At 40.2% G+C, this 21,061-nt stretch overlaps 1 protein-coding gene across 1 annotated transcript in view; it reads left to right on the forward strand.

Moving 5' to 3' along the window:
• NR3C2 (nuclear receptor subfamily 3 group C member 2) overlaps positions 1–21,061 on the forward strand; it is a 185,115-nt gene that overhangs the window by 103,569 nt on the left and 60,485 nt on the right. The window contains exon 2 of the mRNA XM_005418096.2: positions 1,339–1,478. Within this exon, the coding sequence (XP_005418153.1) occupies positions 1,339–1,478 (140 nt within the window). The remainder of the gene's footprint in view (positions 1–1,338; positions 1,479–21,061) is intronic.

Consider the following 21,061-nt stretch of genomic DNA (forward strand, 5'->3'; position numbering starts at 1 on the left):
CTGAGCACTGTCATTTAAGCAGACATTTAGATTTGATGTTGCAGTAAAGCTGTAGGCCAGGGGAGCTGCGGTCCCTCATTTGGAGTGACATTTGAGCTGTGCCCTGTGGAAAAATCACTTGGCCTCTGCATACCTCTTTAAAGGAAGTTAGAAATTTGGAAAAAGGCAAAGAGTTCATACTTGAGATTTCTTAAGCAAGCTCATTATCTTATATTTGAATTAAGACTACCTGTGGACTTCGTTTCCCAGTTGCTGATGGACAAATAGGCTGGGACCTGCAGTTTGAACTGCCTGATAATTTCCCTGCTGGTGGGAAGTCTTTCAGGGTTGTTTTTGTAGTTGTTTGGCAGCCTTCAGAGAGATAACATGTAAGAAAGGCAAGAGGTCACATTTACCTGGAGAAGAGAGGCTGTGTGGAAGGAGACTGACTCTCCAGCCCCATGGAGACATGGGAGGGATCAAAGCTTTCATCTCCTTCAGGATCTGGCATGTTTCTCCAAGCACGCCCATTGCATTAGGGTGGCATTTCCAGCTCCTGAGGGAAGGAGGGAGGAAACTCACAGGATCAGAAAATGTGACTTGTTTTTGAAAAGCATTGTCCTTGAGAGTTGCCGGTGGAAAATGTTTCCTAAAGGTGCCTTGTAGTTTAAGACAGAGGTAGATGATTGAAGCAGGCTTGCAAGGTGCATCACTCTACCAAACTTCAGGATGGTCTGAAGCTCCAGTGCTGCTTTTCTGGCACCTACAGGCACATGGGAAGATCTTCTGTGCTTGCAGAATGTACAAAGGCTTCAAAACTACATGGGAAGTAAGCTGCTAAATTGCAGGAATATCAGAGATAAGCTCGTGAAGTACTGCAGTGGTAAGCAGGAGCACAGACAGGGGAGTACATATCCCCTTGCTGCACTACTTCATCAAATGGCCTTAGAGCTTTCCTTACAGGTACTCCTTAGCTGTGAAGGCTTCAAACAAATAAAGAAACAGAAAGAAAATTTATAGCTGCCAGGTTGCTGCCAGAATGGTTTGTTAGTTAGTTTGTTTTTTATTTTCAGTTTTAATCATCTGCTACCAATAAATTCCATTGCCCTTGTGGTAACTTCTCACATTAACATTGATATATTATGGGTGTTTTAAAACAGACAATAAAAATATTGCACTTACTAATTAAAGCAATTCGTGTATTCAGCTAGGCACTGCCAGAAAGAGTTGTGGTTTCCTAATTGTTAGGTGCCTTGAGCAATATACCTGTTATAAATTCTTAATTGAACTTTCTATTATGGCTGGTGTGATTTGAAATATTCATATCTGTTTTGTTTTGTTTGATTGTTTTCACTCTAGCTCTTCATTGAGAAGTGTATCAACTGGATCTTCAAGACCTTCCAAAGTGTGTTTGGTGTGTGGAGATGAGGCATCTGGATGTCATTATGGGGTGGTTACATGTGGCAGCTGTAAAGTTTTCTTCAAGAGAGCAGTAGAAGGTAAGAAAACACAAAAGACAAAATCTTTTCTTTTGTTTTTTAAAAGAAATATATATATATATAGACAATAAATTTTCCTATGTGTTTTCTGCTGTTGGTAAAATTCTATGTTGTTAATATGAAAAAAAAATGTTGAGTGACCTTTACAGACTTTGTAAGTTGCTTCTTCAAGTGGATAAAAGGTTTTTAATATCTGACAATAAGAGTTCGTGGCATGCAAAGGGCACAAATACCGTATAGGTTTTTGGAAGTCTTTGCTGATCAGTAAATGTTCTTACAACCACAGATGAGGTAGGAAATAGCTACTCACTGATTTATCTTCATGAGAAAAACCCTAGAAGAAAAAAAATAGGTTCTTAATATGGTGTCCAGCTTGTGCACTGAGTGAGGCAGTGTGAGGTGTGATTAATTTCTTCTGTGATCATTAAATCTAGTTCTGATGGCAATAAGGATTTAGCTCTCTGTTAAATAGACCTGGAGGGCTTGTGCGTCACTGAAGTCAAGACTTCGTGTAATGTCTATCAATCTATTTATCTATCTATCATCAGAAGTGTCAATCTAATTGAAATTAACTTCCCAAAGTTATAAGGACATGGAAAAGGTTTCCCCTTGCTGAAAACATCTTCTCTTACAGTTGTGCAGTAGCTGACCTTGATGTCCTCATTCCCCAACTTCTTCTTGAGCATTTAGTTGCTTGATACAGCACATGAACTGGAAAACCTTCCTTTTTTTGGCTGAGTGATTTCCTCCATGTACTTCCATACCACATCATGGATGGCTCTTCAGGCACACACATCTGAGCTGACCCCTGAATCTTGAGAAGATATTTTTTGGTTGGGTGGTGGTGATGGTGAAGCTTTCCATATACCTGCACATACTGTGTGAAGTGACAGCACCTTCTGTTGTCTTCCTGCCTCCTTTCCTGCCTCCCAGGAAAGCTTCCTCTCCAGTCTTGAATCACTGTAATTTCAAGGTACTATTTGCCCACATTTACATCTCTTTTGCTGACCATTCCAACACAGCATGATGGATGTTCCCATCCAGATTTACAGGAATTTATGAAAAATTACTAAGGAATCCCTTTAGGAGTTAACAGAGCAGCAAGCAGTTTTCAAGCCTCAGAAGACAAAATTATTAGGAAAGGATTACTCTCTGATCAGGCATAGAAAGATGTTTTTTAAATGTAATTAAAACTGATCAGTAATTACTGCAAGTTTGCAAGTTAAACATAAAAAAAAAAAAATTAAAAATGAAAGAGCAAAAAAAAATTTAAAAATGAAAGAGAAAGCTACCCTGTCATCCCTAAAAATTTGATGTGCTTTAAATTAGTTGAAAATACATTTTTAAGAGTCATTATAGTAAGATACATGTACCTACCAGTGGTATGTGAACACTGTCTAGATTTCTTGGTATGCACATGACTGAGCTCTTGATACTACCGGTAGCATTGTTGCTAGGCAGACACTGAAATTTTGTCTTGACTTGCACTTTTTTTTATGTATTGTAGAGTGTTGGCCCCAAAAGGGCATAGCAAAAACATAACACACATATTGGCTTCAATCATCCTGGCACAGTCCATATAAATAAAAGTTTTTGTAGGTAGTTTTGTAACAAGAGGTTTCTTGTAGATCCATCATAAATTTTTCAGTTGAGAACAGGACCAATAAAAACGCCTTCCTGAGGTTTCCTATTTGAAATAATTGAAACAATTAAATATTTGTAGCACAGGGACACACACATTTCTTTCATGATCCACTAAATGTTCCTCAGTTGATGATGTGCCTTCTTTTTGTAAGGACCTTTAAAGGTCTCCTCCAACTCAGCCCCTCTGTGAAGTGGGGAGACAAATTGGGTCAAAAAGCATGGAAGCAGAGAAAAGAGGGATTTGGAGAGAGAGAACTCTGCATGCTACCCAGCTTTTTGGGTCTCAGCTGGAATGGCTAACATTGTCAGCACACCATGAACAGCCATTGACTGCCAATTCCTTCAGGCTCCTCTGAAATCTTACAAACTCAGAGAGATTATAACAGAAAATAACAACTGTATTGGAATTTAAACCCAAGAAACTAAGAAGAACAAAGAGACTAAAGTTTGCATTTCAAATTATAAATCTGGTAATTGTATTCCCAGTTAATAGTATCTTGGAACTTTCAGGAAATGTCTAATGGATTTAGGAGAAGGAGAGGTGTAGACCAAAAAGAGTATTAAAATGGGTTTATTGGTAAAATTTCAAAAGTAACTTCAGGTGGAATTAAATCCAAGGCTGTAAATTATCCAAGTACTAGTTTTAGTATCAAGTAGGTACAGGCTTTTTGATGACTGACTGATGAACAGGAGACTGGTATGGAGAAACATGATTTTGTCATTAGCATAAATTTGATCTGCCTTGCAAACTGGACTGTAAAAGTGTTGGTAAATGGTGTCACTGCAAAAGTTAAGGTATATACATTTAGAATACATTTTTACATAGGTTAATTTTATTCTATGGGTTTTTTCCTCAATTACAGATATGGCCAATCCTAAAGTCATTTAAACTTGAATTTGTGATTAAAATAGAGTCATATGCTGAAAATGCGCTGTACTGTGAGGGAACCTAAAGCACCTGGCCAGGCTTGTCTTCTCTTTTTCCACTGAAGCAGCTTTCTCTAAGGAGAGTAACAGGCTTGAAGTCAGAAATCACAGCTGTTCTTGCCTATGCTTTGCATTTTCAGTCTTCATTTGTTCAAGTTCCAGACAAGTATGAGGTAATCTCTCCTAAATCAAAATTTATATTGTTTCATAAGTTGCTAATCTTTTATTCTTCCTTTGGCTTGGAAACAAGAAGGAAGGCATTTTTTTCATCTCCATATGGTGCTAAAGACTACAGCAAAAATGACCATTTTCTTTAAGTTATTTTGCATATTTACTTAGAAAGTTTTAGCTACTTAAAATGGGAGCATTAAAAAATTATATTGGATCCGTTATAAGGAAGCTTGTCCTTTTTATAAAGTACAAAGATGGGATAATTCAGTAAAGATCAGATTCTGCTCTCGATTTCTGTTCCAGAAGGTTAACCTTAAAGCTAGTTTTTCAATTTTAAGTTAAAAAAAATCGATTTCTCTCCAGCTCTGAAGTAAAAACACAGGCACAGCAACAAAAGTTCCTAGGGTTGTGGGGTTTTTTTTCTCACCTAAACTTTTGTCAGTTTAGAGTGGAGGGATAATTTGGCTGAAGGAAACTTTTCAGTCTGATTTGATGCCTCCTGGATGTTGCAAACTTGCTAAGTGAGCAGTGTAAGAATAAAGAAATCCTATCTGTTTTTCAGAAAGAGGTGATTTTCCTATGCACTGTTAGTTGAAGAACTTCCCAAGGCTTTATAGGCCCTAGTAGGAGATAAACTAAACCCTCTCTCTGTGTACCTCCCTTGTTTTTTGGTTTGGTTTTCATTTCAGTTGAAGTGGAAAACTTATCAAGGTATGAGAAATGCTAGCATACATAACCCTTAAATAATTTGTCTAATTAGCATAACTTTTTATAGAATGCTACTGGTGAGCAGGGAAGTTCACTGTATTGATCATTTTAAAAAGCAATAATTTTTATGCTGTATGAAACTGAATTTGACACATAACAGGCATTTTGCACACTGTTTTGCAGTGTGTGCAGCCATGAATTTTGTGGGTCTGTATTTCTATAATTAATTATACATACAGTTCTTCACTCTCCACTCTTCTGTTCATTCACTGTAATGGAGTCAGTGTTTTTCCATAACAGGCTGCAATTTTCCTTTTATCCACTTTCCTAAGGTCTGTGGCCTCTCTAAATTTGACATCACTCAGTATAGATGTCCATATGTTTTCAAAGAAATTTTTATGTGGGATTTGAAGTTGACTCTGTTCCTGACCTGTTGCAAGAATCTGTTTTGCAACCTATCAAACAGAAATATTAGGTGAAGAGCAAGCAGATGGGTGATCTGCTGAGGGCAAGTGAGCTGGTCAAATTCATGTAGCAGCTGCTACTCTTACTTGATATGCTATGGTTAATAGGTGTAAAATAAAATTTAAATAATTAAGTCATTATAGGTTTGAAGCTGCCACCAGCCTTCCATGCTTTCATGGATATATGAAAAGGACTTTTCCTGGGTTTAGCTCTGGCAGGCAGTATTGCTCTGTGAAATGAAGTCTTGGTTCCTTCTCCAGGCTGGCTTTAGTTACTAAGGGCTCAGAGTTGAGGAGACTGGTAGGAGGAAGGTGCTAAAAATATTTGCAGTGGGACCCCAAAAAGGAGTAAAAAAAAAACCCAAGCAGCAAGAGTTGAGAAATAAGAAAAAAGGATAGAATAAAGAATCTAACATATATTGCAACTGATTTTTTTTAAAGTTGGGGAGAGGTGAAAAGTGAGGAAAATCTTTCCTTTTGGGTCTTTTGAATACATGGGCTGCATGGAAAACACTGCCCAGTGTTGAGTAAAAAACGCTGGATGCATTCAGGTGAGTGTGAAGTGGAGCACCAGGGGAGCAGGCAGAATGTGGCAGCATTTCAGATGGAGGGGGGAGATTTGGGAACCACCAAGGTGACGGAGTGCCTTGCTTTGAAAACAAGCACAGAATGAGTGGGTTTAGCAGCTGCAGTGCCACAAAGAACATAAGTTGGTTAATAGCTGTGAAAACGATACAAAAAATATTTTATATCAAGGAAGCTGAAAATCTGCATTCATTCCTTTCCAAAAGCGTTAATAATTTCTTCCCTCCCCCAAGACTTCCCAACATTTGCAGTTTCTTTGAGGGTAACTTATTTACTGTGTGAGTTGGTGTTGCTGTGGAGAGGGATAGATGAGTATGAGAATTTAAATACGGGCAGCTGTCTAGCCTTGAAAAACGAACGCACAGGAATGCATGCAACTATTCTTCTCCTGCACTCTGTCATTTGTCTTTTGTTCTTTGTTTTATGAATATTAATTTCTAGCCTGCTTGGTCTGTAAAATAATATGCTCAGTAGGTGATAGCCAGCCTGCACAAGCACAGATCCCAGTAAATGGAGCATGGATGCAGTGGTGAGGTTGGTTTATCTTGGGCAGAAGCCTTCCACTGCCACAAAGCCAAGCACCATACAGACTTTTACACGTTTACCTTCTACATCCTGTTAAGAGCAGGGAAATTTTGGCATTCATATGATGTGACAGGCAACTCGGTTGCAGTAATTAGTTATTGTTGTTGTTTTCTTTTTTAACACATCACAGGGTAGCATCCCAGCATGTCAGAGTCTTCCTGGAGGGAGGATGACCCTGTCAGTGCATGCTGTTTTAAAGTAGCCACAAATATTTGGCTAACAAATGTTCCAATGCTACAGCCATTAGTTCAGTGTTTTCTTGAGTATGTCAACTGCCTTTTCCTTATAAAGGAATGGATCTCTTTTCCTATAGGAAAGATAGACAGGGTGCTTCCTGGGAAATTCATCTTCTAGGTAGTAGTTCCAACTTGGCTGAGCCACTTGCATAGTTGAGTTGCACAAAATGGATGTGTAAAATTCAGATGCACCAAGTATTTCAAGCCATCAGGGAAGTATTCACACTGTCATGGTATAAGTGATGCTGGGAGTGCTTATGTGGAGTGTTGAGTATACTTCTGGTCATCAGAATGTTAAAGACAGCTTGATTCAAAATCAGGTGAACACATGAGGAGAGCTTTTGAAATGATCTGGGAAATAAAAATTTATCTTATGTCTGGTGACTGAATGCTTTTAGCTTTTTTTAGCTTACCCAAAAAGAATTTGAGTTGGGACATGATTGCTGTCTATAAATATTGCAGTTGAGGAATAGACAACCAAGAGGGAGGAGAATTTATTTTGAACTAAGAATTGACTGAAATAAAGTAAATGGGTAAAAATCCCATTAGTTAGTTTGCTATTTTGAGAATGCTGTAAACCACCAAAAAAGAAAGACTTTTGTGGGAGCACTTTCCTAAAAAGTGTAAGAAGGATTTAAGTGCCTACTTTGAAATTGCTCTTAAGAGAAGTAGCCAATGATATAATTTAGTTCTCTGTGGTAGTAAAGGATAAGCCAAAGAGGTCTCTTTTGGTTAATGCTGTATCCTGGTGAGGCTGGAGACTTCAACTGACTCTGAAAATGGAGGAAGTGTGAGTAATAGAGAGGGTGGACTAGCTAATAACGTTTTTAGAATATTCCATTTGTAATGATGGTGAATGACTAGATCTTCACAGGAATACAGAACTTCAGTTTTTAGAAATGGATGTAAAGTGGATGTAAAATGGATGTAAAGTATCTTGCACAAGGCAGAATTGCTTTGTATTTGTGCTAGCCAGTTAATGTTTGTCTCCTGCAATGACTTCTCATTTTGACTTCAAAAAAAAGCTCAGGAGAGTGAAGTCCTTTTGAAAGAACTCCTAAGGCTCTGTAGGTACCCCCCTCCCCCAGGCCCCATCAGGTTTTTGTTGATGGGGTTGTTTTGTTTTGTTTTGTTTTTTAATGTCTGATACAATACAACTAAAGGGATAAATAAAGCATGAGCGGACATTTAAATTGGAATTTGCAGTTGGGCAGAAATACATCGACAAGATCTGTATCTAACAGTATAAAACATATAAAATATAATAAAACATCCTTAATCAGATGCTTTAGCTCCTTACAGCTATGGTAGCACTTCTTAAGCCATATTACTTTATAAAATGCTGTTATCTGCCTGCCTTGGCAGCCTCTAGAAGCAGTGTTATAATTTTCACTTTTAGGACCAAATAGCACTTCTCTTCTACAACCCTTAAGTTCCTGAAATTTTTTCAAACCTGAAAAGACTCTTCCAGTTTCAGGATAAGTAGTTAAAAGTCAAAAGGGGATAATCCTGCAAGGGGCCTTCAGGACTCCAGTGTTAGAGATAAGGAATTTTGCAGTGTTGTGGCTGAAAGAAATTCTTAACAGATAAAACTGGAAAATGAATGTATAAGGCTAGAAACAAAGCATCTTTTTGTGCCTCCTAATCCCCTTTTAAATAAGAGGTGGGAAAACAGTCTTCAGACAAAAAAAAGAATAAAAAAGAGAGAGAAAATGTACATACAGATCTGTCTGTTGTAGACAGAGGGAACAAGGCATCTGCTAGCATCTCGGATATAAATAGAGTGGGAAAGGTAATGGCAAATCTCCCATTGCCTTAAATGAAGCCAGGATTTCATCCTTTTTTTGGAGCACAGTTTTAGGTTGTTGAAATTTGTGAGTGTCTCTGTTAGGTTTGAAGTCTAGACTTTGACAGAGGCAGTTTTGTCAGGTTTTTTAGAAATAATAATGGCCCAATGGTCAGCATTGAAGCCCACAGGTCCTTATTGTTCACAGAGAGAAAATTTTGTTAGACCAAAAATATATTACCTATTTTTAACCTACAAAATTATTTGGTGCCATTTCTCACTGTTGAGTTGCCAAATCCAGGGCCCTAAAAAAGGGAACATGAGTTAATCAGTCCATTCCCACCTATTTCAAGAGTGATGATGATGTTTGGCTTCTGTATGTACCTTGTCTATGCTAAGAGCAAGTAGAAACAAGTAGTTTGGAGTTACTGCTCCTCAGTGGTTTCTTGTATTAGGTGCAGTAGTGGGTTTCAGGTGGTTTGAGCTGGTTCATTTTTCTAAGTTTGCTTTTTTTAAATATATTGGGTAGGGGGAAAAAAATCAAGTTTCCAAAATCGTCACTAAGTATGAAAGTAATGAACGGTAGTGGCCTGTGTCTTTGTTCATCTGCACTGCATGTAATGATTCCTAATTCAGCCTCAATAACACAGTCCCATACAGTTTTTTCCATTACACCTCTGCCTTGTTCATTGAAGAGATTGGATGGTGTTCAATTAATGAGCAGCTATTCAATGCCTTATATTCTTTTCATTGCCCCATGTATGGTCCTGTGCCTTCACTGCTGATTACTATTCATCTCTTGCTCAGAACACATAATTACTCATTTCTTACAAAGCTTTTTTGTGGTGATTTCACTAATATCTAAGTGCTTCACAAGCATTGTTTAATCTATGAGATGAGTGGTTATTACCCCTATTTTACAGTTGAGGAGATAAGGCACAGATTAGGCTCTGACATACCCACTGATTTGGGATTCATGATTTATGGTATTTAGGACCTCAGGGTCTAAGTACTTGGCATTTTATAGCTCTTAGTATGTCCAAAGTGCAGTTTCCATTGATGTTACTTACAGCTATGGTCACTTAAACTACTGCAAATCAGACTCTGGATCACAAGTTGGATATTCAGGAAACAGGCAGAATAATTAGTATTTTTTCTTGCTTATTATTATAAAGTAAACCCATGGCAAAGGAGATGCCAGTTCTTCAGGGCACCTGCCTCATGCCTTCTTGGCTTTCTCTCTTCTCCCTTTCTCTCTTTCTTCTTTAAGTCTCTGTAATGTTTGTGTACTTTGTTCTCAGTGGCACGTGAATGCAGACTTCAAGGCCAAGAGTCCTTTTGACTTCAGTCCTGATTCATCCTAAATCACGATCCACATTGTCCTCAGGATAAGCTAGGGGTCTGCCAAGGCAGGGCCAAGGGTATAGATGTAAGACATAATGTTGTAAGAGACATGGAGAGTTAGATCAGAATTCAGGTTTTGAGGTGTTGGGAAGTCTAAGATTTCTTACTTGTTCAGCAACAGCAGTCAGAGCAAGGTTCCTGTGATGCTGTCATGTGCAGGACACGTGGATAATGGTGGTGCTTGCTTGGAGCTCAATACGTGCCTAAACCATTTGACTGGAGTGAATTTGGGAAGGCTGTAATGCAGCTTCTCTAGAACATGCTGATACTTCCATTAGTGGGAACTCCTCAGGGCAACCTGTTTGACCATCCTCTGCATTAAAAAAAAAAAAAAAAAAAGTATCCTTGCTCTTCTTAAAGACAGAAGAGACACCTGCATCCTTCTAGTCTTCCTAAGAGATTTTTTTTCCTGATTTATTACATCATAACTTTTTAAAAGGTCTACAGATTTTCTTCAATGGTTATGCCAGAGGACCAGTAATAAGGGCAAAAAGCAGTAATGGAATTACTGCTTTAGGCAGTAGGTTTTTCTGTTTAATGAAACTACTCGGTGCCTCCTGCCTGGAAAAGAATGTCTGAAGAAACTCAAAAGGGCTACATAAATGCCTCAGAAAATAAATGTGGAAAGGTTATGGTTTAGAAATTTATTCTAGAGATTCAGAACGTAGGCTGACAAGTCACAGGGTGAGAAAAAATGCCAAAATGGGAATAGTTTCTGCAATAGAAAGACAGAGACATTATTTTAAAACATAATGTGATGTCCGTATTACAGAAAAAGAGCATAATGGTGATTTGGAAGAAAATTGCTTCTTTGAAACTTGCAGACTGTTCTTGCAAGATGCCAACAAAAGGCATTCCCATTTGCATGTTACTGAATATTCTGGTAAATATTTTGAATATTTTTTTATTCTCGTAATTTAACATTTTGCACTTTTTCCAGAAAAGGTGTCATTACTTTCAGCATTAAGGCATTTGTATCAGATTTTTACATCTCATTTCATTTGCCTTTAATTCTTGATTCTTGTGGAAAACCATACCCAGAATAGTGACATTTTCCCTACTCATTTGCCATTCATGGTGAATTTGCATTCATTTTGGGCTACCAGGCAGAAGAACTAGAGCATATTTCCCTCATTTGTACCCTGCCTGTTTATTTTACTTCCTCTGGCAAACAGTGTGTGGTGCTCTCCAGGACAGAGGAGGACCGGACCTAATGTTTAGAACTTGCTGTTGCAAAACCTGCTCCCTCCCATAGCATAAAACTGATGTGATCCTGTGTGGTGGAAGGGACATATGGCAAACAATTCCCACACTGTCACAGCAGCCAGGCTGATTCCAGAGCAGGGTGAGGGTGCTGTTAAAAAAGGTAACGTTGCTTTCCCAGGGACGGCTGAACGATGCCATGTGTGGGAGCAGGGCTGGGAAACCAAGCTGGAGGGGTTTTGAACAGGAGCAATCCAAACTGTGGTTTGAAGGTTTACAAACCTTTTGCATACTCTGTACAAGTTCTCTGATAAGCCTCTTCTTGATTAGGCTGGAACAGCTTTTTTAATTTAAAGGTAATGCCTGGGGAAAGAAGGAAAAGAAGTGCAATAGTTATGTGCTTTCAAAACTTGGGCATTTATGCAAGTTTCTTATAAGCATTTTAGGAATCTAACTATATCATTCCATTTCTGAAAGGACATTTTTTGTCTTGGGTGTTTAGCTGTAGATGAGTATTATTATATGTATTTCACAGACTCGTGCTCTAATTTTTTTTCTAAGAATAATTATATATTTGGAGCTAAGCATTCAATTATTTATTCATCCATTTCACCACGTGGACTTAGCAAATGGACTTGTGTTAGCCTATACACCATATCATGCATGCAAATTCCACTCTTAACAATAGTGCTTGAAATTATGTAAGCGATAGGTGCTAATTTTCTCTGATACAACAGAATGATAATGATGGGCTATTGGGAAAAAATAATAATAAGTACTTCTTAGGTTGTGTGCACTGGCATACTAAACTATTCATAAAATTAAAAAAGGAGAATGAAAAGACACTAACCTACTTAAAAAATGATGCCTTTCACTTGCAGTCTTTTTAGTGATAACTGGGTGAGAGTATTTCTACAGTGATAGCACCATATTCCTGAAACCATCAGGTTGTGCAGTATTTTGGGCAAGGATGGCTGTTAATGGCTTCATATGCAAGCTGTAAACAGCCAGACAGTTGAATTCTAGATGTTCAAGTGGTTTACAGAGCCCTGAGAACTACGAGTAGTATTTCATATTTCGTACTTCTGCACTGTCATCGTGCAGGTAACTCTGTGCTGAATGTAGGGCAGCAGGCAATCTGTCAAGTGGACTATATTTTAATACAGCAACATTGCATACAGCTTTATAAAATAAATTATGGTGCTGAAAAATAGTGCAGGCACTTGGACACAGTGGTTTACACTGAGCTTCATCTTTTCTTGCTTCCCTTCTATTTCATGAAGGAATCCACTTCCATGTAAGAAATTTAGAAAGAATACCTAGCAATTATTCCATGTAAATTATTCATTTCAAAGTAGGAAGAGGAAATATGGCAAGGATGAGCTCTTTCACTGACTGTTTAATAATAAAAGATCCTTCATGGAAAGCTTATGAAAAAATGAAGGACACAAAAGCACAAGCAAAACATGTGTATTAGTACATGCTAAAAGCTCTGTGATGAGACAAAAGAGGGTTGAGCAGCAGAGGGGCTTTGAACAGCATTTGAGTAAATTTGCTTACTTGAGCATCCCTTTTTCCATTGAGTTAGAAAAAGTTCCAGAAATAGAAAACTGAAGGACTGTATCATCTTTCTGAAATTCATTTCAGCCCTTCCTATTGCCATTCTCACACTCTCTGTATTTTCTATTACCATTCCACAAAGAAAGTGAGAAGGTCCTTGTTACTGTCACCATTCTTTGTGTCCTTGAAGCCTTCAATAACAAACTCACAATGCAGGAACACCTGTTTCCCACAAGGAATAAGGTGGGAAATGCTGTGTGTGCTTCTATAGCCCAAGGTGCCCACTCAGATTCCACAGGGAAAGGTGGAGCTGAGGTATTGCCAGATACTGCAAGTGGGACTAATCCAAAATCCATATGCCAAGTGCCTTATGGGGATTATGCAATCCTTAATCCTAAAATCAGTATGCCTGGGAATTTCTTGGAGGCTTCAATTTGAACGAAGGTTGTCAACTGAAAAAATGAGGGAAATCCTTAGAATTAAATTATTTCCATCCAGCTGTGGGACAAATGTAAGATTTCAGCTGGAATCTGAAACAAAGGTTTAGGGAAAGATGGGAGAAGGGCCTCTGGCATCCAGGGAGGGGCACAGAGCAGGCCACAGCAAAAACAGTTCTCCTGTTCCAGACATGGAGGTCACGCCTTAGAGTGGCACTTGCCAGTACTAATAAAGGAAGATTAAATTTAAAGTGAGAGGAAGATAGTTGTTCAGAAAAAAGCCCTGGTGCTCGGGCCCCTCATGTCTTTGTCACAGACTGCGCTGGCATGTGCGTGTTTAGCTTGTGTCCTTCTGCCAGGCTTTCCCTTTTGCTCTCTGCTTCCTTGGCTCTCTGGGTCTCATGGGAGAAGGGTTTACAAACAGCAAATTTGGGAATGTGAGGAATATGTGTGACAGCCCAGGCCTAAGGGACACCGAGGCCATGTGGCTGAGCCTGTGAAGGGGCAGAATAGCAAACCTGTTTGTAAGAGAGGACAGTCAGGAAGGATTTTGGGGACAGGGATCTAAACAGGGCCACCTGCTGCAGTGCAGCACCTCCCCTGGAGCATGTTTTAGTAGGCTGCTGAAGGCAATCTGTTGCTTTTCTTTTGTCCTTTACTCCAGGACTTTCCCTCAGTTAATATATACAGTGCAGGTATTATGTTTATTCACTATTTAGTCAAATAGGCTGTAGGTATTCATTTTAATTAATCAGCCTGTCAGGGTTTGGAGTGCTTTAGGGAGTCTTTAAGGTATTTTTCCCTATATGTAAACATGGGGTACCTTTTGTTTCCTGGGAACCCTTGACCTCAGCAGAAGCATGGCTGCTCAGTGCTCGATTAGCTGGGTTAATTCCATTTTGCACAACTATAACTAATGGCCATTTAAAACTGCCAGGAGCCTGCCGTGGGTTCCTCCTCGTGCCTGACCCTGGTGGGGAGCAGCGCATTAATCAGCGCTCTCTGTCACGGTTTATTGCTTTGTGATGAGGGTTAACTGACCACTTCCTAGGAATAATGAAAAACAGAGGTCAGCAATAACTGGCTGAGCAGAGAGAGGAGCTCTTCCCACTTGTACTTCTCCTCTTTCGTCCTCGGGCAGCGACAAACGTGTCTGCTCCACCACTTCAGCATGAACACTTATCTTTAAAATTCATCTTAATTATACATCAATCCCTGTCACGTGCTTACCCAATTGAAACAATCAAAACCACTGAGCCAGTTACCTAATTGAAGTCAGTGTAATCGTATTTGCAGGAAAACACTGCTCTCTCTGGCAGAGCCTGCTTGGGAGGGTGTTCTTGCAGCCGCAGTGTGGATGCGGCACTGGAGCTCCCCGGGCCAAACCTTTTGATGATGGCTCAGTAATCCGTGTCCTTTCCAAGCACTGGAGTTTAATTTCTGTGTGCAGATACAGCAGCTGCCAGGGTAACCCTCACCTGCAGGTACTGCTGGATGCTGGGTCACAAATTCACACTGAAGGGTGTTTTGAGTTTTATTTTTCTCAAGTCTGTGGTTTTACTGCTGGTTGTGGTTTGTGCAGGCCTCACACACATGGGATGTCAGGCCAGCTGCTGGGCTGGGTGGCCTTGCTGGCCAGTGGCACGCATGGCAACGTGTGCAGAAGTTGCCCACTACCTGTGCAGGAGGTATTTGAGCAGGGAATATGTCCTGGGAGTGTCAGCCCTCGTTTGTCTTTCTCCCTTCAGCTATGGGGTGTGCTTGCTCTGCCTCTCAGCCTGTGCTGCAGGGCTGGAGGGTGTGGGATATGCTCCTCTGGTCAGTGGTTAGGGTCTTAGAGGCCCATTTCCTCTTCCCAGAAAGTTTTAGAGAAACAGAGAATGTAAATTACAAGCCAGGGGTTGTCATTGTTTCCTAAGGTTTGTTGCCACAGGGGGAGAGGTGAAATGGGATGTGTGTGGGACATCCATCCCTTGGGGCAGCACTCCTCTGTCACAGCAGCACGACAGAGCCCTGTGAGGCCACGTAGGTGTCTGCTAGCAGTAACCTGGGGGACAAACAGGTTACTGGGGACAGGTTTTTGGGCACATTTTTGCATCCATAAGTCTTTATGGCTGCCACTAGCTATTTTCCCTGTCCTTACAGAGAGCAGCAGAGAGTGGCACCAGGCTGTTTCAGACTCACCCCCGAGACAGACTCAGCAAGTCAAGTCCCAGGAACCATGAAAGCTTGTAGGCAGAGCTGGGGCCATGGGTACGTGTTCCAGTTGCCTCACATGGGGACCTGTACCCCAAGCAGCTGTATGTCTGCCTCCTATGCCTCCTCCTTTTAAAAATGCTAAACAGTCAGAGAATTCAAGCTATGGGACTGACAGGTCAGGCTCAGTGCACGAAAAGACATTTATTTTTTGCCTTACTCTTTGCTTGCCTTTGCTTTTGCAACCTGTGCCTCATTCCTCTTTCCTCCAAGCTGTTCCCTTGCTGCATCTTGAGAGTGTGATGGGGATTTTCTGCACGTAGTCCCTGTGCCAAAGCATTGCCTGGCACATGGAGGAGATGGCTGGAGCACAAGCTCAGCTCAGACCCTCTGCCCTGGTCTGTGCTCTTTGCAGAAGGGAGCTCTGGAGGTTGGCAGCCAACCTCCACCAAAACCTTTGCAAATCATATCACGTACAAACTGCAACTTTTCAGTATTTTATACTGTGATCCGTTATAATTTTAAGTGATAATGTATGAGATGGCAAAAGGCACATCTGTGGTATCAGAGCAGTGATGCTTCAAAGGGTCTGTCTCAAAGTGTGAAGGCTCTTGAGCTTCTCAAATATGTCTGTGAAAAATGTAACACGGGAGAAAACCAACATGTTCCTCCCTACCCTTATTCACAAACTTACTTTGCACTAAGCTCCGTGCTTCTAGCTGATACATTCTTACTCTCACAAAATAATATTCAGCCTCAGGCTGACACACAGCATGGAAAATTTCAGCCCTAACTGCTAATGTGTGGTAAAGTTATAAGCAATAGAAAATGAGGTCTTAAAATGAGAAGTGTCAGGCAAGCTTACCTATATGTAGACCTACCATATTCAATGATGATAATTTGGTTTTTGACAGATTTCAACCAATTTGCAGATTCATTTTGACATATACTATACAGAGAATGGGGGGGAAGAAGTCCCTGGAGTAGGACTCTCAGGCTTATAGGTATGACTTTGTAAGTAGTCAAAGCAGTGATCAACCACACAGTCATTTTACCTTCTGCCAAACCTTCAAAACTGTGCTGCAGAGCGTCCATTACAAAAAAATCATAAGGTAAAATCAAGGCACCGATGCACTGAAGCTGAGACCTGTTGACTTCATGCTGTTCTTATTTCATTCCATGTGTCTAAATGTAGTTTGCAGGAAAATGTTGAGTTAATAAAAATATTGCAAAAGTTGTAGCTTAAAGCTTGCATTGCTTGCATAAACAAAAGCCTCAGCTAGCATGCTATTCAGGTATGCATAGCCAGCACAGTTTTAGTAACAAATGCTGACTTTCCAGTAAACACTGCCGATTTCTATTTTGTCTCTCATTTATGGAGTAAGGATCTGTCCAGGGTATTTTTCCAGAGCAGAACTATGAACTTTGCTTATTTGGAGCATCAAGAAGTGGTTTTAAGCCCAAGCCAGGTGAAGGGGTTTCAAGTGGAGGTGTTACCTTTAGGGTTAACATTTAGGGCACAGGGTTACCTTTAGGATAACATTTCTGGGTGGCCTCGCCTGCTGGTACAGGGGCTTGGGAATTTTGTGTGCCCAAACATGGCTGTTGGCCTGGAATGTTGCTTGGAGATGATATAACAAGCTGCCTCCCAGCAGGCTTGTTTGCAGGCTGCCTGCAGCTGGGCTTTGCTGGTTTTTTGGCTAGTTTTTTGGTGCTTGGTTGCTTTGAGAGTTTTTTTCCCAGATCACATGCAAAGCCTATGTGAATAGTAATCACCCGTTCCCTGGATCAGGCTCTGGCAGTCTCTACATGACTTTTAAAGTGTCTTTCAGTAGAGCCCTGCTGACAGCTCAACAGTTACATAAAATGCTGCCTTCCTAAAAATCACTTCACAGCAATGTCAGTGTGTGAGGAGCTAGGCTAATCCAGTTACTTTCCTGCTGGGATATAATTTGTCATTTTGCAGAGCTGTTCCACCCGGCTTACACAGTCTGGGGTAAAAATGTTTGCTTAGCCGTGTCTCTTTAGCTGGACAGGATAAGTTGGTGCTATAGATGTTTGTGGCAAAGACTTGTATGGGTAAAACTGCTTTTATTGAACAGTCCTGGTGTTTTACAGATGATAAACTTGAGATGCGAATAACCCTTTTCATTATCAGCAGTAAAATGTGAAATTTCAAGCAATGCAATCTCCATCTTTTATTGTAGCTCGTTTAGTCATAATTAATTCCTGGGAGGATTTTGATGGCATGTAGCTTAAATTTTTTTCCTTCCCTTGATCTTACTGCCTTCATCAGGTCAAAAATCTTTGGCTACTCAGTATTCTTAAGGCTAGGCACATGCTTAGGTGCCCAAGGCAAAAGGGCTGAAGGCACGTGACAGGGGACTTGAACTAGGCTGTTATCATTTCCCATCTCTAATTATCAGAGGAGTTACAGGCGGGTAAAGGGCTACTTGAAATTTTCTTGGTAGATCAGTCCCTCTGGCTTCCGGTCATTTCTGTTCCACTTCTCTGGACTTCCTCCAGTTTGTTTATATCTTCCAGTAATGAAGTGCCTTAACTGCATACAATATTCCAGGTGTGGCTGCAAAAGAAATGCATGGAGAGAGCACTGCCATGCCATCCTGCCCCACTGTGCAATGCTTATACAGAACAAGCCAGAGGTCTCAGTGGCACTTGATTCTCCTCTGACACATTGCTTCTTACATTCAGATTATCCTCATATTCCTAGGTCTCTTTCAACGGCGATACTTTCCAAATTTTGCTTTGTTACTGTGCCTTGTTAACTCTTTATTTTGGATATCTCCCTTGATACGTGCCATAGCATTTTTTCCAACAGCAATTTTACTGCTTGTTTCCTATTTTTGCTTCCAGTTTTGCTACACCTCTTTGTATTATTTTTCTGTCCAAACTTGTGCTGGCAACTCCTCCTCTTTTCTTCCTACTTCAATGACGTCCCTCTGATAGTTCACAGGATATCTTCACAGTGTGATAAACTCTGATTTTGGCAGTCACTTATCCTCGGTAGGAATTTGCTGTAGAAATACTTAATGACAGAATTGCTATAGGATCTTTTCATCATGTACATCTTGCCAGATAATAACAATAAACTGGATTCTAGATTTCCAGCTCACTGTATAAACAGCCTTTTCGGGTGAGGAGTAGAGGGAGAGAGGGGTTAGTGGATAAGAAATGTAGCGGATAAAATGAACTGGGCATTGTGCATCAATGAATAAATAAAATACATTTTCTGCATGAGTGCATCTCCCAGTGGTGTCTCCACTTTAAAGGAAGTATTCCTGACCTGCTGGGTGGCTCAGCATCTTCAGGGGCCATTACCTTGGAACTGTGAGGGGTAAGGGTGCTCCTGGAGGCAGGAGGAGTGTGCTGTGCCCAGGAAGGAACTGCCAACCAACACTCTTCTTTTCTGCAAAGGAATAGTGGATTTCTTATACTGATGGCCTGATTTTCCCTTTTACTCATTGTGGACATCTGAACTTGAGTAAATGGAGTTTCCCTGGTTGCATCAGCACTAATATAGAGAGGTATTCTGTCTGTACTGGCTTCTCCAGGCTTGGAGGGGCTGTAATGGCAGAGCAAGTCAGGCTCTGATTGTCTTTTTGCGGGTCTCTATTCCCTTTCAAAAATTAGTTCACTTCCACACTTTGTCTTGTCTACTTCAACTTAGGTCTTCTGGTTAACTAAAAGTCCGTCTGTCTCTTTGGAAGTCCCTCACAAACCAGCAACCACCAATCTTTCCACATAACTTTTTAATTATTTCTGCATGTGAGTTTTGGCTGTGCTCCAACATTGAAATCATTATGCTGTTTCAGAGTGTAAATAAGTGGGACTGGATTAATAAATTGTATGAAACATGGTGCCACACTTCATTATAATCCACTTATCAAAGTGGAAAAACCTTTTAGTACATAAAGTGCATCTGCTTTTAATTTTCATTTTGATCTTTTCTTTGTGTGTTTTCAGACACAAGTGCACATTTTCAGGGAGGCTTTTAATGCTGGTGCCTCGCAGTTTCAAAGTTACTTCTGAGGACAGCAAAACAGCCTACCAATTTGGGATGTATAAGGAGAAGCACAGGATTGTGTTATTCACTCATAATTATAAACTGGGGTGCAATACATCACAAGGAAGTCTGGCATAAGCAGAGGGCAGATTTTGTTTCTTTATGTTAGTGACCTTTTTAAAATGGAAATTTTCTTGATGCAGATTTTGTCATTTTTACTTACAAAGTGGTCTTTGCCTTTAGTCACTCTCATTTTCCCATGATAAAACAATTCCTTTTGATGCCAGTAGTGAAACTCACCTTTTCCAGAGTGCAGAAGCACACCATGAGCCACGTGGAGCTGCAGTTAAGCTCCTACCATGGCTTTGAACTAGGGGACCACCACCCTCATCATCTCTTTCCTTCCTTGACCTCTCCTGCAAGCCTCAGCTCCAACAGCTGCTCCTGAGGAGATTGGACTCTGTCCCTGGCTGATTTCTATCACTTTAATGAGCAAATTGCTGTATTTTATGAAGATTAGTCCAAAGTATTTTTGTGCTGTTGATACATTTCTTGTAAGCAATGACATTTCATTTCACATCAGTTTGTATTAAATAGCTACTTGCAGGAAACTAAAATGAATTCAATCTGCTTAGTACTACCGGAATTCTAATTATGAAAAATGAACTTCAAAAAAAAAAAATCTGTTTCCAGACCTGCCCTGTGTGAAGTTAAATGGGAATAGACTGAGGACTTTCTGATTTTGTTCTTTTTAAATTAGTTGAATGCAGAGGTTGAGGATATATACCAGGGAGGAGCAGCAACCCTAATCCATGGGGGAATTCTGGATATAAATTATATATTAATTAGTCTTTAGTTTTCATTGAGCAAAAAAATTTTGAAATAGCAATTATCACAATTAGAGGAAATGCTCTTTGAAAGTAATTATATTTATGCCTGAGTTATGATGTATTTATGTCCCAAGATAATTATTTTTCTATTGTCTTATGCCTCCTTTTTCATTTTTGTTCTCAGTGGCCACCATTATTGGGGCTGAAATTTGACACATTCAGTTTTATCTGAATATCCATTCCCTTGCAGAAAGAGGAAGGTCTGATCCCTTCAAGGTGTCACTCTGGCATATGAATTATGTGTCTGAGAAGTTTTGTGTGCTTTAAAAGATGTCTGGCTTGTTTGCTTTTAACTCCCAGTGGCAACTTTATATGTATTGGAAATGTCAGATGCAGGGCAAGTCATCTGTGGCTTTAGTTGTTCAAGACCTAGGATGATTCCAGTGTGAAAGGTCACCCCTTTGTATATCTCTGTGGCAAAGCAAATTGCAATTCCTATGGAAAGGTGCAGAAATGAGGGCATGGATCCAGCACCCAGCATGGTGGCTGTCACCATGGCAGATTTATTAATCTCTTTTTTTATCTCTTAGAGGTCATTCTTGTGCCACAGTTGAGGTGTCAGACCCACCATGCCTGGGTGAGGGGGCCCATGGGGGTTTTACTTGTGAGATGAGCTCCAGTAAAATTTGGGGTAATTAGGCAAAGCTTTGGTTCATCAGAGTTTTTGCTGCTGTGTGATGCTTGCTCAGCCTCTTGAGGTTGGATGAGTAAGCAGAGAGAGAAGTGTTTGTTTTCAGGTCCTGTTTAGGGGTTTTTGGAGCAA

This window comes from Geospiza fortis, unplaced genomic scaffold, assembly GCF_000277835.1.
Source record: "Geospiza fortis unplaced genomic scaffold, GeoFor_1.0 scaffold11, whole genome shotgun sequence".
NCBI classification, from domain to species: Eukaryota; Metazoa; Chordata; class Aves; order Passeriformes; family Thraupidae; genus Geospiza; species Geospiza fortis.